The sequence below is a fragment of the Chiroxiphia lanceolata genome, chromosome 7 (genome assembly GCF_009829145.1).
Source record: "Chiroxiphia lanceolata isolate bChiLan1 chromosome 7, bChiLan1.pri, whole genome shotgun sequence".
Taxonomy (NCBI): Eukaryota; Metazoa; Chordata; class Aves; order Passeriformes; family Pipridae; genus Chiroxiphia; species Chiroxiphia lanceolata.
In genome coordinates this window covers 38,344,605-38,358,592 of record NC_045643.1, presented here as the reverse complement: position 1 = coordinate 38,358,592, position 13,988 = coordinate 38,344,605, and the positions used below count along the sequence as shown (strand labels likewise).

At 38.2% G+C, this 13,988-nt stretch overlaps 1 protein-coding gene across 1 annotated transcript in view; it reads left to right on the top strand.

Moving 5' to 3' along the window:
- NEB (nebulin) overlaps positions 1-13,988 on the top strand; it is a 100,992-nt gene that overhangs the window by 66,305 nt on the left and 20,699 nt on the right. Inside the window, exons 101-118 of the mRNA XM_032694029.1 lie at positions 176-280; positions 535-639; positions 1,140-1,244; positions 1,444-1,548; positions 2,972-3,076; positions 5,503-5,607; positions 5,705-5,812; positions 6,855-6,959; positions 7,594-7,698; positions 7,827-7,931; positions 8,520-8,624; positions 8,713-8,823; positions 9,039-9,149; positions 9,646-9,747; positions 9,862-9,960; positions 12,376-12,486; positions 12,614-12,718; positions 13,432-13,536. Coding sequence (XP_032549920.1) covers positions 176-280; positions 535-639; positions 1,140-1,244; positions 1,444-1,548; positions 2,972-3,076; positions 5,503-5,607; positions 5,705-5,812; positions 6,855-6,959; positions 7,594-7,698; positions 7,827-7,931; positions 8,520-8,624; positions 8,713-8,823; positions 9,039-9,149; positions 9,646-9,747; positions 9,862-9,960; positions 12,376-12,486; positions 12,614-12,718; positions 13,432-13,536 — 1,902 coding nt within the window. The remainder of the gene's footprint in view (positions 1-175; positions 281-534; positions 640-1,139; positions 1,245-1,443; positions 1,549-2,971; positions 3,077-5,502; positions 5,608-5,704; positions 5,813-6,854; positions 6,960-7,593; positions 7,699-7,826; positions 7,932-8,519; positions 8,625-8,712; positions 8,824-9,038; positions 9,150-9,645; positions 9,748-9,861; positions 9,961-12,375; positions 12,487-12,613; positions 12,719-13,431; positions 13,537-13,988) is intronic.

The following is a 13,988-nucleotide window of genomic DNA, read 5'->3' as shown; positions in this document are numbered from 1 at the left end:
CAGTCAAATTCCAATTAATTGTAGGCAGCTGCAGCTTCTTCAAATCCCTCAGGGCTTACACGAGGGTGTTGGACAGCAGCACATCCCAGGATGCCACTCCTGAGAGTTAAGAGCTTTAACTGAAACAGTTCCTGGCAGATGACTGTGTTGTTTTGTGTGTCATTTTTGTGCCCAGCTGCGCTACAAAGAGACCTTTGAGAACACCAAGGGCAAGTACCACACGGTGAAGGACGCCCTGGACATCGTCTACCATCGCAAGGTCACCGATGACATCAGCACTGTATGTACAGCAGTTCTGTTCCCAACCAGTGTCTGTCACTTAATAACCTACAGTATGCTGTTGTTCCATTGAAGTGTGTGAAATAATTAGAAAAAATTAGATTATTTCCTTCTCTGAAATATTAGATTTCATTTCGTTTGGCATTACAAAGGTGAATCTTGTTTCCATTCTTGGTTCCCGTGTTTCAGAAAAATATGTGTGGTCTGAAGTGTTCTTTTAAATTGTTTTACTTAGTTCTTCAATGTTCTTTGTAGATCAAATATAAGGAGAATTATATGAACCAGCTGGGAATCTGGAGATCAATCCCAGACCGTCCGGAGCATTTCCATCATCGCCTGGTCACGGATGCCATCAGTGATGTGAGTTCAGACAGTTCCTGGAAAAGTTATAAATAGGTTTCCAAAATGAAACCAAAGCCTTCTTTCTAAAGAAAGGGAAGGCAGGTGAAATTTTTTCAGTGATTTACACTTTCTCCTGGTAGATCTGTGAAATGACAGAGTGATTCCAATGGCTAAAATTGCAGCTCATCTCCTTTTTGAATTAACAGAGCAATCCTAATTCATTTCAGTTGCATTTTCCTGTTAACCCTGTAACCCTGTTAACCCTGTAATTGTTCGTATCTGTAATTATACAATGACCCTTTAAATGTCCAAGAATAAATATTTTTGATTCACACAGGGACTCCAGTAGTTAATGATAGATTAGGTATGTGAGTAATCTGAGTCCATCAGAAAAGTATGAGTAATTAATTTATTTAATCCTGGAATAATAATGGGTGTAATTGTTTGCCACACCTTGAGGTGTCCTTTCAGCACTGATAATCTCCTTAAAACTGCATCCTTTTACTTCTTTTCTAAAGGTTAAATACAAGGAAGACTTGGAATGGCTCAGGGGCACCGGGTGTTATGTGTGGGATACTCCAGCTTTTGTCCTGGCAGAACAGAATAAAGTGCTCTACAGTGGGGTGAGTAAAACATTAAAAGTTGCTGAATGTCTTTTTGACATTTGCTGTACATTTACAACCATTTGTTTGTAGAAAACTTAAACACACCTTTGCAATAATTCTACCACAATTTGTCTCTAAAATCCTCTTTTCATTGCCTGGCCATTCTTTAGATTAAAATGGGGATTTTTGTTGTGTGTTTGGTTCTGCTTTTCTCCAGTGCAAGTACAAGGAGTCGTTTGAGAAGACCAAATCCCAGTTTAAGTACGTGGCTGACTCTCCAATTAATGAACATTTTAGATATGCAACTCAGCTGATGGATGGGGTGAGTGCTGAAGGCTCCTCTGGAGTCTCCTACTCAAGCAGTAAAGTCTGTATGTAAATACAGAGCTGAAGGTTGATCTGCCTTATATTCAGGCTTAAAGATGCCTTAAGATCAGGCTGAAATCATGGAAGACAAGGTTGTTCTTGTTGTCTGAGTATTAGTTTTTTACAGAACCTAAAAAGTGAAATTCCCACCCCTGTCCCATTAATTTGTCTCATTGCAAAGGAACTTTTCCTTTGCTGACTGGGAAATAAAGGATAACTTAATTAATGCTGCTTGTGGAGTAACACTGGTGATTTCCACCTGAGAAAGGTATAAAGGGAAATCCAATTGCTTTCCTAAAGCATTGGAAAAACCAGTGTTGGGAAGACAGTCTTATGCCTGAAGTTACCAAAGCTCATTTCATTCCAGATATTTTGCCTTGAATTTTTCCACTCTGCTACTCACTTTTATCTTTTTTTCACCTCTAGTGCTAAACAAACAATATACACACCTTCTAGTACAGGGGGTTAATGAACCCCCCGGGGTTTAAGGTTAAAATCACCTCTGGAATTTGTAGGATTAGTTCTCTACACCCACAGGACAAAGCCCATGGAGAAACACCATGTTCTGGGTGATTCCCATCAGCTCAGAGCTGGAATATCACACACAGCTCTGATGCTTTTCATTGAAGAAGCAGATATTTAGATTCCCATTTTGGTATTTCATTATTTTTCACCAGCTATTACAGTAAATTGTTTACCTGTCTGTCCATGTATTATAGTTTTACCTTTTTGGGTAAGAAAAACTGTTCACAACAAATACAATTCCAGTTCTGTTGCTATAATTTTATACTGAATTTGATAAACAATGAACCAGAATTTCTTATGGATGATTGTTAGTATTCAGTTCATATTGTTCATTAGAGCAAATAAGGAAAAATTTAATATCAGAAGGATAAATGGGTAAAATTTTAGCAATGGGGCTCCATACATTGGAATGAACTTGCTTGAATGTTGTCTGTTATATAAGTGATAAGTTTTTAATAAGGAATTATAGATTTTGCTTACAAAATGTTAAAAAAATATTGTCTTTTACCCCCACACCTCATTGTCATCTTTTTATCCTCAGCTCAAGAATCTATAATAGAGTTCTGCTGTTATTTTTCATGAAGAAAGTCAGTGATAAAATGAGTTTATGGGAGGGGCAGGGATATGTAGACATGCTTAAATTGTGGTTTAGGCCTTCCAGTGACAACCTAGAAATGCATGTACCTTTGGAAATACTCTCTCTCTTCTTTTTGTTCTTAATTACTTTTCTCTTTTTGGCCATGACCTCCCAGCCCAGGCTGTAATGACCCCTGTGCAGAGGTGGCAATGGTTAGAACAATGATCTCTCTGTGTTCTCACTCTCTTGTCACGCTGTGTGATGCTCTCCTGAGCAGAAATTATATAGGGCTGCCTATGAGAAGCTCAAAGATAGGTACAGCGTTATTGTGGATGATCCCAGGAATCTCCTGGCCAAGTGGGTCTCCAGGCTGAGCAGTCAGGTACTGTGGGAGCACTGGGTCACTCCCAGAACTGTGTGCCACCTTCCCCCCAGCAGTATCAGCTGTGATACTGTCCTGGGCATTCGGCTCATCGACGATCTTCGTTCTGCCACCCAAAAAGAACTGGGACTTTTTGTGTGAGCTGCTCTGTGCTTTATGTACTTTCATTATTGTGCATCAACTCACTGCAGAATCTGAGCCCTCTTCAAGCCACTGGAGAGGTTTAAAAAAATGCCTTTATTTATCAAGCATTTCTTTTTTAATACCTCTCTTTAAAGGCCTTTACCAAGATAATCTTCTCCTTCCTAGATAAGCAGCAGTGCCATGTTTGCCTTTTGAGTGCTCTCACCTTCAGCTACAATTTCCCCTCATCTCCCCCCAAAAATTCATGATTTCCCTTCCTTCCCTATAAAAATATTAAGACATTTCCTTCCCTATGCAAATAGGAGAGGAAATATCTTTCTATATTTAATACAAATGCATTTATATATTTTTATATGAATATTTATCCATTTAATAATTATGTTGGCGATATCTGCCCCGACATTCCCAACTCTGCAGATGTGAGTTGTATGCACATGTCAATGAATACATACAGTACCTTGCCTACATCTCTCCACTCTCCAAGTGTCTGGGATCTAGAGCTGTGTTGTTGTTCCTGGTGTTCATGGGTCTCTCTTGTCCTTCGTTGCCATTTGCATGAACAGAAAAGCTATAAATCCTTTGCCAAGATGCTCCTGCAACATGGATGTAATGAAATTCTGAGGCCAGATATGCTGACAGCTCTCTACAACACTTACTTGTGGAGCCAGGTAATATGAAGAACTGCTCTAGGAGACGTTTAGATGCAATTTCGCTGCTTGGACTTCTAATATTTCCTGCTTTCCCACGGATTTCAGACCCCAAGGATTTGCTGATGTGCTTTATGCTGGCAGTGATCAAATAGTTTTGAGACCAGAATATCACATTTACTGCCACTGGGTCACTCAGCTCAGGCTGATCTTATCTCCATTTTCTCCCTTCATTATAAATAATTGTTATATATTTCACATATTTACATAAAAAGCAATGTCTCACACATTTCAGATATTATATGTTAATATTTCCTTAACCCAATTCTCATTCTGCCACCATTTCTTGGACTGCCCTCCTTCTATAACATGAGTTCTTAATTAGGGAATTAATGATGAAGTAATTTAAAGTAGATTATAACATTTAGTCCCACTCTGCCTGGAATGGTGTCAGATAGAGAACAGAGTGATTTGTGCTCTGCAATCACAGCTGCTGGCAGTGACCTTACTCCTTTTAATGGTAAAAATGATTCCTGATCACAATATAAATTATAAACCCGGAAAATAATAATAATAATAATAATAATAATAATAATAATAATAATAATAATAATAATAACTACTATATAAATTATAAACTGGAAATTGATAATAATAAATTACTAATAACTAAGTTATAAACTAGAAATGGAACAGTAGAAAACAATTACATGAGAGGAAGAAGGGTGTTATTCTTTACTATTAGCACAGATAATGTTCTTCAGTATTAAATTACTGAAGGTCTTTACTAGGCATTTTTATTCCATTTTTCTGTGGATTTCTATTATCTCATTAAAAACTCCTTGCAGGTAATTTTGAGTATGTTTGAATTAAAAAAAAAAACCAGTGTCTGACTGCATGTTCACTTCATGTTATCGTTGATTATTTGTTCATAAGTTTTTTATATTTTGTCTGTCACGGTCCTGTTTCAAAAGCATGGGTTTGTTTTCTGATGCAGTGAAAGTTCTGTTTTAAAAATGGGTTTTTAAAAATGATTTCAAACCCCTTCCAGCTGCCCTCAGGATGCCTACAATGAATCCAAACTCTTGGTGAACAGCCTGTTCTCACTGAACCTTGTGAAAACAGGTTTAGAGTCCTCAGTAGGGAAAGAAAAGTGTTATCAAGACACAAATGCTGCTGCCAAAGCCTTTAAAATATCCTGGCATTAGGATATATGTGGAGGATATTTTAATCTTTGGTTGTTTAAGATGTTTTACATTTCTCCTCATTCTGGTTGTAAAATCATTAAGGTTGGAAAACACCCCGAAGATCATCAAGTCCAACCTTAGGCCAAATATGATGAATATTTAAAAAGGAGATGTTGTCCAGTTAGGGAATTTAAAAGTCACTGAACTGCCAAGACTGATTCTTTAGCTCCATCCTGGAGATAAATGAATGAAGTTAATCAGACAAATTAATTACTCAGGCAGTCTCTTGGGCACAGGAGGGGTTTGCAAAGCTCAGCTCATGGTGCACGTTCAGCTTTCTTGGGCTTTGTGGGAGGGTTTTGCAAAGTGATGTTCATATAAAATCACATCTCTCCCAGAGGTTTTGTCCTGGTCTGGGTGTTCATTTACAATCTTTCCCCACCACCAGATCCAATACAAAAAGGACTATGAGAAAAAGAAAGACAAATACACCACAGTTTTGGATACCCCGGAATACCTGAGGACCACCAAAGTCAACAAACAGATCAGTGATGTGAGTGTGCTTTGGGCTCATCTCCTCCTCATTCCAACCTTTGGAGTGGGATAATCACCCCCAGGGAATTAATCTACTCTCCAACGTGCCTTTTCAGATTATTTACAAGCTGGAGTACAACAAAGCCAAGCCTAAGGGCTACACCACCATCCAGGACACGCCCATGTTGCTCCACGTGCGCAAGGTCAAGGACAGGATCAGTGATGTGAGTAAATCAGCCCTGGCTGGGGGTCAAAACCACTCATAATTAACTTTTTACCTCGATAGCCAATGTTTTTAACTCAGGTGTAACACTCAGAAAAAAAAAATCCTTTCTTGTTAGAGCCTATTTTATTTTGTTTGCCTGTTAAACTCTATTTTCATTTAATGCTCTTTCAAAAAAACCCAGTTTTTCAGGAAGTGTTTTATGTAACATTCTTCTGTAACTCTTGAAACATTTTTTTTTTGGTGTAATTATACATTTTACTAGTAATTTACATTTTACTAGCAATAAAAGCCATGAGCTGCAACTGATCTCTAAGTCATGAATTGGGGAGTTTTTTCCTAGGCTTTCATCCTCTAGTGGCTTTTTTTGAGCCCTGAATAAATTAGTTAATACTTTACTGTGTTTATCAATTTCTTCTGTGGATATTGTGAATTTGTAAGGTAGATATTGTGGTCTAAAATAAAGATGTGTTTTGATTCTGGGTCAGTGGAAGACTAGAAAGGAGAGAGAAAGGAAGATGGAGTAGATAGTAGGATTTAGGAATCCTGGTCCTAATTCCTCCTTCTACCTTAGGCTTTCTCCCTGACATTTGTATTGTTCTTTAGATATCCATAAATAAAATGAGGATATTAACACTTCTGTAACTCAGTATAGTACTGTAAGAATAAGTATCATGAATGTCATTCAGATGCTCTGTGGATTATCTACATAATTAATAAATCCAGGAAGGAAAAATAACCATATTATCCAGATACTAATGGGATCACCAGGAGACAGAGATGTATCAAAGTGATCTGAGAACTAAAGTACATTTTTTTAAAGCTCCAAATTGAATGCTGATGTTCTATAAAGGAGTTTTCAGGAAGCAAGTTTATTTAAAATTTATTTAAAGCATTTCTTTTAACCACATCCAGTCATTTCTTCTATTAAGATTTTATCTTAACAGGAGCAATTTTACTGTTATATTTTTTGCATTTGGATGCTTTTCTTGCTGCTGCTGCTTGTTACCTTTGTAACATTTGATGTGTTGGTCTTTCTGTAGCTGAAATACAAAGAAATGTATGAGAGGAGCAAATCTCGCTGCAACGTCGTGGCAGATTCGGTTCATATCAAGACTCCAAGACACGCTTACAAGCTCAACAGCAACGTGAGTTCACTTAAATTCAGGTCCTGTTTTCATTAGGGAGAGTGTTTTAGACTGGCAGGAGAGGCCATGAGTTCCATTTTCAGTTCCACTGAATTTTCTCAGCTCGGGCGTCGCTTCTAATTCTTACCCCGCTTGACTTCAATATCTTTTAATTCATTTTGAGCTAAAATTCTCACTCTTGCAAGTTTTCCTTGAGGTCACTGGAGTTCCTTCCGTGTCACAAATCTACTGTTCTTTTAGTTGTCCTCCTTCCTGACAGACACACAACTCTCCCAGGAATTCCCTGGGATGTTCTTGTAGACAAAGCAAGCGCTTCATGGGAAGCTTTCCCATATTTTCTGGTTTTAGTGGCCCAACACCCATTTCAAGAGGAAGGACCTGAAAGCTCCCACCTTCCTCAAAGTCAGGACATCACTTCAGCCCTTCATATTCCATTTTCCACCTAAGAGTGGGAAAACTGGAATAAATAGACTCTGCATGAGTCAGAGGAAAGCCCCAATCTGACGTAGCTGCACTTTCTTCCCTCTTCTGTCCTTTTTTGGGACAGACCAAAGAGAATTTCCCTCTCTATGTCACGTGTAAAGTTCACAGCTTCCAATTAACTCTCTTTTGTTTGGTTTTTCCCTGGAAACAGCTGGATTATAAGAAGAAATATGAAGCAGCCAAGGCTCACTGGCACCTGATTGCTGACAGGCCTGACTTTGTGCAAGCAGCCAAGTCGTCTCTGCAGCAGAGTGATGTAAGAAAGTCAGAACAAACCAAATATTCCCTTTTCCCACATCTCTCACGTCCAGAATATAAGAAACAAAGTGTAGAAGATCTGAGACTCTCTTCTCTTATCCTTTTTTTATTTTTTATTCCCTGCAGTATGAATACAAACTGGACCGGGAATTCCTGAAGGGATGCAAAATCTCTGTCACTGATGATAAAAACACAGTGTTGGCCTTAAATAATGCCATTTTAGCCAGTGATGTAAGTACTGAACTCACTTTTTCTCTCTAAGTAAGTAAAGTTCTTTGTTAGAACTTTATTTATTACATTAAATGTTTTATTGGAAATACGGTTGGAATAAGAGTGAAGCTTGGAACAGTTGTTCTCAGTCTCACTCCATTATTTGAATTGACTTGCTGATTTCATTAATAAATCAACAAAATTTGAATAAATTTGGTCTTGTAAATGTCACACAATATTAAATTAATATCCAAAGTTAACAGTGCCTGAACACTCCAGACCTTCCACCCAGGTATCTCTGCATTCCTGGTATTGAAATGGAAATATCTGGAGAAAACAACAAAAAAAGCTGCAGCTATAAATTGGGCATAACACAGAGTATCTTTAATAATTACTATCAAGATATTAATATTTGCTATATCCATAAAATTCCAAGTGAGAGCTCTAGGAATGTATAGACTAAAATGAATTTATTTTGGAATACATTAAAATATGGGATTTTCTGCTAAGTGTTGCACTAGCAAGCAGACCCAACTATAATAATTACTTTTTAACCTGCCACAAGACAAGATAAACATGGCTTAAAATCAGATCTTTCCTTCCTGGTAGATAAAATACAAAGAGAAGCACAACAAAGCCCGGGGAACCTACCATGTGGTCCCAGACACACCTCAGATCCTCCTGGCCAAGAATGTCAGCTCTCTTGTCTCCGAGGTAAAACACCAGCAGTTATTTTGCTCCTTTTAGTTTAATTTAATCCTCGAATTGCTGTTTCTTACCCCTTTTTATGCTGTGCTTTCAGAACAAGTACAAAGAGTACAGCAAGAAGCAGCTCCCCCACGGCTCTTTCACGACCCTGCCCGAGACGCGAGACACGGCGCACGTGAAGGAGGTGACCAAGAACGTCAGTGAGGTGAGCTCAAACTCACATCATCGTCTCCAAATAACCACCTCTTAAATCCAAACTGCAGATCCTGACGACCAAACTGGGGACCACACCCTTTGGGAATGAGGAGACTCCACCTGATCCCTTCTCAGCAGTTTTGGGGGGTTATTTCCAAGTTTTAGCAGTGTTTCCCCTCCCCGTGAAATTCCCAAATCACACGTGGCCCTTTTTGCTCTTAACAGACAAACTACAAGAAGAAGTTTGTGAAGGAGAAAGGCAAATCTAATTATTCTGTCATGCTGGAGCCTCCTGAAGTGAAACATGCCATGGAAGTTGCCAAAAAACAGAGTACAGTGAGTTTGCCTTTTCTTTCCATTAATTAAGTGGGTTTTATAAGCAAATTCAATCAAAAAACCAAGTTTCTGTATTTCTGAATTCCCTCCCAGCCTCCATGTTTTGGTGTAATTTTGAAAGATTTTATTTTTCTTTTATTTGAATGATTGTATCTTTACTTTTATCTGAATGATTAAAGTACCAATATTTACAAATATAAAAGTGCACTAAAATGAAGGATTTGTACTTGATCACATGGTAGGATTTAAAGTAATGTGATGCAAATCACATATCTAATAATTTTTTCATTCTTTCAAATACAGACAGAATTTCCAATGTTTATGTCTTCCTTTGTAGAAAACTTGCAAAAATAAATTCCCAAATCCCTTCCCTGTGAAATTATTTCAAAAATAAACCCATATATTTTCTCAGCAACGTTGCTGTGTCCTTCACTGGTATATTCCTTATGGATAATCCTCAGGAATTTCATTTTCTTTGCCTGTTTTCATGGATTAGATTGAATACAAGAAGGATGCCAAGTCAAAGCTCCACTACACACCAATAGCAGATCGACCAGATATTAAGAAAGCAACTCAGGCTGCCAAGTTAATCAGTAATGTAAGTGGGGTTTAAGTCTTCTCTGTAATTCTTAGACATTAATTTTCCTACTAAACCAGTGTCAGTAGAATAATTCAAAGGGAATGCCAACTGTATCTTTATTTTCTCTGTTAGATTGAGTACAAAAAGCGTGGAGCAGCTGGTGTGGGGGTGACCATGCTGGGACGGCCAGACATTGAACTGGCCAAGGAGGTGTCCAAACTCACCAGCCAGGTAAGGAGGAATTAATTAAAAAGTGGGGAAAACTTTGGAACAACGAGAGAAATGAGACATAATATTAACTTAAAATGTCACTATTGTCACTGAAATAATTTCTAGATTAGGGGAAAAGGGAAAAAAATGAAGTAAAAATGAAATACCAGCACGAGGTATTTCTTTGTTCGATGAACATTTCCACTGATTTACTAAATGTCATTAACAGAGGTATAAAATCTTCTTGAAATGGTGTTGTGAGAAGATTTTTTTTTTTGTAAATGCTAAAGCTGAAGTGTTTGCCATGTTCTTTTTCAGCTCTTCTGGGTATTTATTGGCTTTACAAGAATCCCCCTTTGACCCAACTCTTATTACCCATCCTTTGAATGGACACTCGCTTTCTTGCAGCCACTTTCCACCCCATGTCTTCAAAATAATCTCTTGCCAGGACCTCAGAGCTTGGGTTTTTTTCTCCCCTTTCATGCTTTAATGCTGGAACTTTGCCTTTCTGACCTTGCTTTCTTGCTGCTGATTGTAGGCTGAGTATCTCAAACAACACATGAGGGGCCACGGAGCTGCATCCTATGACACCCCCTGGATGAGAACCTTTAAGAAAGCCAATATGCTCAGTAGCCATGTAAGATAATTTTAATTAAGTGGCATCAGCGCCATTGTTGTGCATCTGTCTCTTGCTTGTGTATCATCTTGCAATTCTGAAACACCACCTTGTTGAAATGTTATTGTGTCTTTCAAAATGGCTTTGGAGCTTCCAGATGAGTGAAAACTCATCTTTTTCATGCCAAAATACCTAAAACCTGAGGTGTTATTTTCTGAAAGTGTGCCAAAAAAAAAAGGAAATATATGTGTATGACAAATCTGAGTGATGGTGCTGGAAATTTTCAGTGAACAGTCACTAGAACTTCATTTTAACTTTCAAACTTCTATTAAAAGTTCATTTAAGCTTTATTGAAACTTTAAAGGAAATTTAAAATTCTAATTTATTTATAAATGTAAACAGGCTGTTTACACTGTGCTGGAATTTCATAGTGGAAAAGTAGTGTGTGACTGAATCCATCCCAGAGCCTGGGAGGGCTTGGAGGGCACAATAATTTCTTATCCTTCTTCCCACCTTTGTAAAATAAAAAAGTGAACCTAGGCTGCAGGTGTTGAAGTGGCAGCAGCAGGTCTGTGCCATTTCAGTGTTACACATGTATTTCCAAGTGAAAAAAGGGGGAATTTTGGTTTTTCCATGTCTGCTGCATGTATCTATGTCAGGAAAACCATGGATCTCTTCAGCAGAGCCAGGGATTCTTTAATTGAACCACTGAATTACAAGAAAAAGAAGAATAAGTTTATTCCCACTCAGTGCTGAGATCCTCCTTTTCCATGCTCTTGTCCCAGTGCTGGCCAGTTCTTTGGGTCTTTTAAACATTCTTTGCTGAGATTATTTTAGTTCTGAGAGAAAATGAGCTGCTGTAGAGGCAGTGAGGGAGCAAAGAATAACTGGAATATCTTCAACTATTTTGTTTTCTCTTGGGCATTTCTTCTCATAAACTTCTTATGTCCTTCTTTTACGTCCTGTTTGTTTATCCAGTTGTGTTTTTTAGTTGGATTTTGTCTGTCTGTCATGCTTGCTTTCAATTCTGCAATTTTTGGGGGTTAAAAATTTCTCATTCTTGTCAACATTTCTCTGCTTCCAGCCTAGGTCTGCTGGATTATTATGGCTCTCATTACCTGGCTGCTGCTGCTGTGGCTTGGAAGTGTTACTAAACCTCTTGTATAATCTAATTCCTGGTAAATAATTGTGTCCCTGTCCTGTTTGTGATCACTGGTGTCATTCATCTCTTATTCAGCCAGAACACAGTGTTTGTATAATAACATATCAAAAAGTATTTGATGTATTGACATCTTCAGTGCTCTTATGTCTTTTAAAGCTCCTATTTCTCCAAGAAATATGTAAAAAGTTCTTTTAAACACTCTTATATATCCTCATATTATATTATATTGTATTATATCCTCTTACATTATATCGTATAAAATATAATATATATTTTATATATATAATTGTTTTTTGTTATACTCTTATTATACCTCTCTTTTCATCTCTTTGTGAAATATCTTTAATCAATGGCCAGTTCCCATCAAGTGAAAAATTCTTCCTGCCCAAGGGCCAGGGTTTGGCTGTATTTTGGCTCTTCTATTTTTACTCTGAGGAGATGCAGTTTTTCATTCAAGTGGTATTTTGTAAATACAGATGCAGATTTTCTTTCCATGTCAGGTTTTCTTTGATCTAACCTTTATTCCACTGGGTGCCTTCAGGCTATTACATTTCTGTCCTTCTCCCCAGCAGCCCCGTTGAAGCAGAGCCTCTTTGCCTTCTGCACCAAACAAGCGAGTCCTCAAGAGCAGTTGTAACCCCTGGTTGTTTCCATTTAGGTGAAATACAAGGAGAACTTTTCCAAAGAGTTGGGTAAGAAACCAAAGTATGACCTAAAGGAGGCCAAAATCTACAAGACCATGAAGGACGCCCACAACATGGCCAGTGAGGTACGGGGGGGGTTGTGCTTTTCCCTGAGGGGGGAAGTTCAGATTTCTTTACCAAAAACCTCCTTGGTGTTACTAAAACACCCCCCAGCCCAGTTTTGTGAAGTGGTTTGTCCCCCCTGACGTGCAGGTGAAGTACAAAGCTGACCTGAAGAAGCTCCACAAGCCCGTCACGGACATGTCGCAGTCGCTGATCATGAACCACGTGCTGAGCACGAGCCAGCTCGCCAGTGCTGTAAGACCCTTAACTCACCCCTAATTCCCAATCCCACAGGGAATTCCCTCTGCTAACTCCTCCTGTAACAGCTCCTCCCCGTGTTGTTCCCGTGGGACGTCACCTGGTAGTGATCTCTTCCTCCGCCTCCTAATTATTAGTTCCTCGTTAACCAGCAGCTTCACCACTTTTGACCTCTGGGAAGGGAAATCTTTCAAATCCTCTGATAATTTTTAGTGGATTGATTCTTTATCCCATTTTAACTGGTTGCACTACACTAACAAATGCCTTTTTTTTTTCTTTACTGATTAATATATTTAAATTCTTTAATTTTTTTTCTGGTTTTTATCTTTTTACGTTTGTTTAATATCCCCCTGTTATAAAACTCCATAATTATACCTAACAAAATAATTGAGAATTTTACTGAGAAAAGGCAAAAAAACATTGTATCTTGGTACAACCTTTTCTTGTATCTGCTGTGTTTTCTCTTTCCTTTTTCTTTTTTTTTAATGGTTTTACCAAAATCTTTGTTACAACCCAAAAAAAAAAATAACCCACACCTTTAACTCCCAGTTTCCAAAATCACTTCTAAACTTCTTGCTTTTTGTTTTGCTTCTTGCATTTCTAATTTCTCTTTGATGTTCCATTGAAGTGTTGCTTTGATTGGACCTGAGAAGTAAATTTTCTGAGGGATTTTTTTTTTATTGAGATGATTTTTGACACCTTCCCTTCAGTACCAGTACAAGAAGCAATATGAGAAGAGTAAGGGTCACTACCATGTGGTGCCAGATAATCTTGAGCAGGTTCATCTCAGGGAGGCATCAGAACTCCAGAGCCACGTAAGTTGGTCGTGTGTTTGTCCTCATCCCCAAAAATATCCATCCCTGAAATCCTCCCAGGAAATTCTCTCCAGTCTGTAACAATCCCTCTCTGCTTTACCAATGCTGCCTCATGAGAAATATCTGCACATTTGCAAGTAGAACACATAAAATATACAGATAAAATACCTTCATTCCACAGTCAGTCTCAGTTCCTCACCCCTGCAGTGCATGGATTTTTTACAGTGAATAATGCATTTTTCAGGGGGATTTTCCTATAGAAAAATGACCTGGGAATCACAGAAAAAGTGGAAACTGGAGGAATCAGGGTTGTTGTTCACAGCTGTATTTTCAACTGCTTTAATTATTCAAGTGCAAGGAGACCTCTGCCATTCCTTTTCTGCATCCAAAATTATTTTAACCCAAACAACTATTAAATGTGCCTGATGTTTTTCCCCTCTGGAATAAAATGG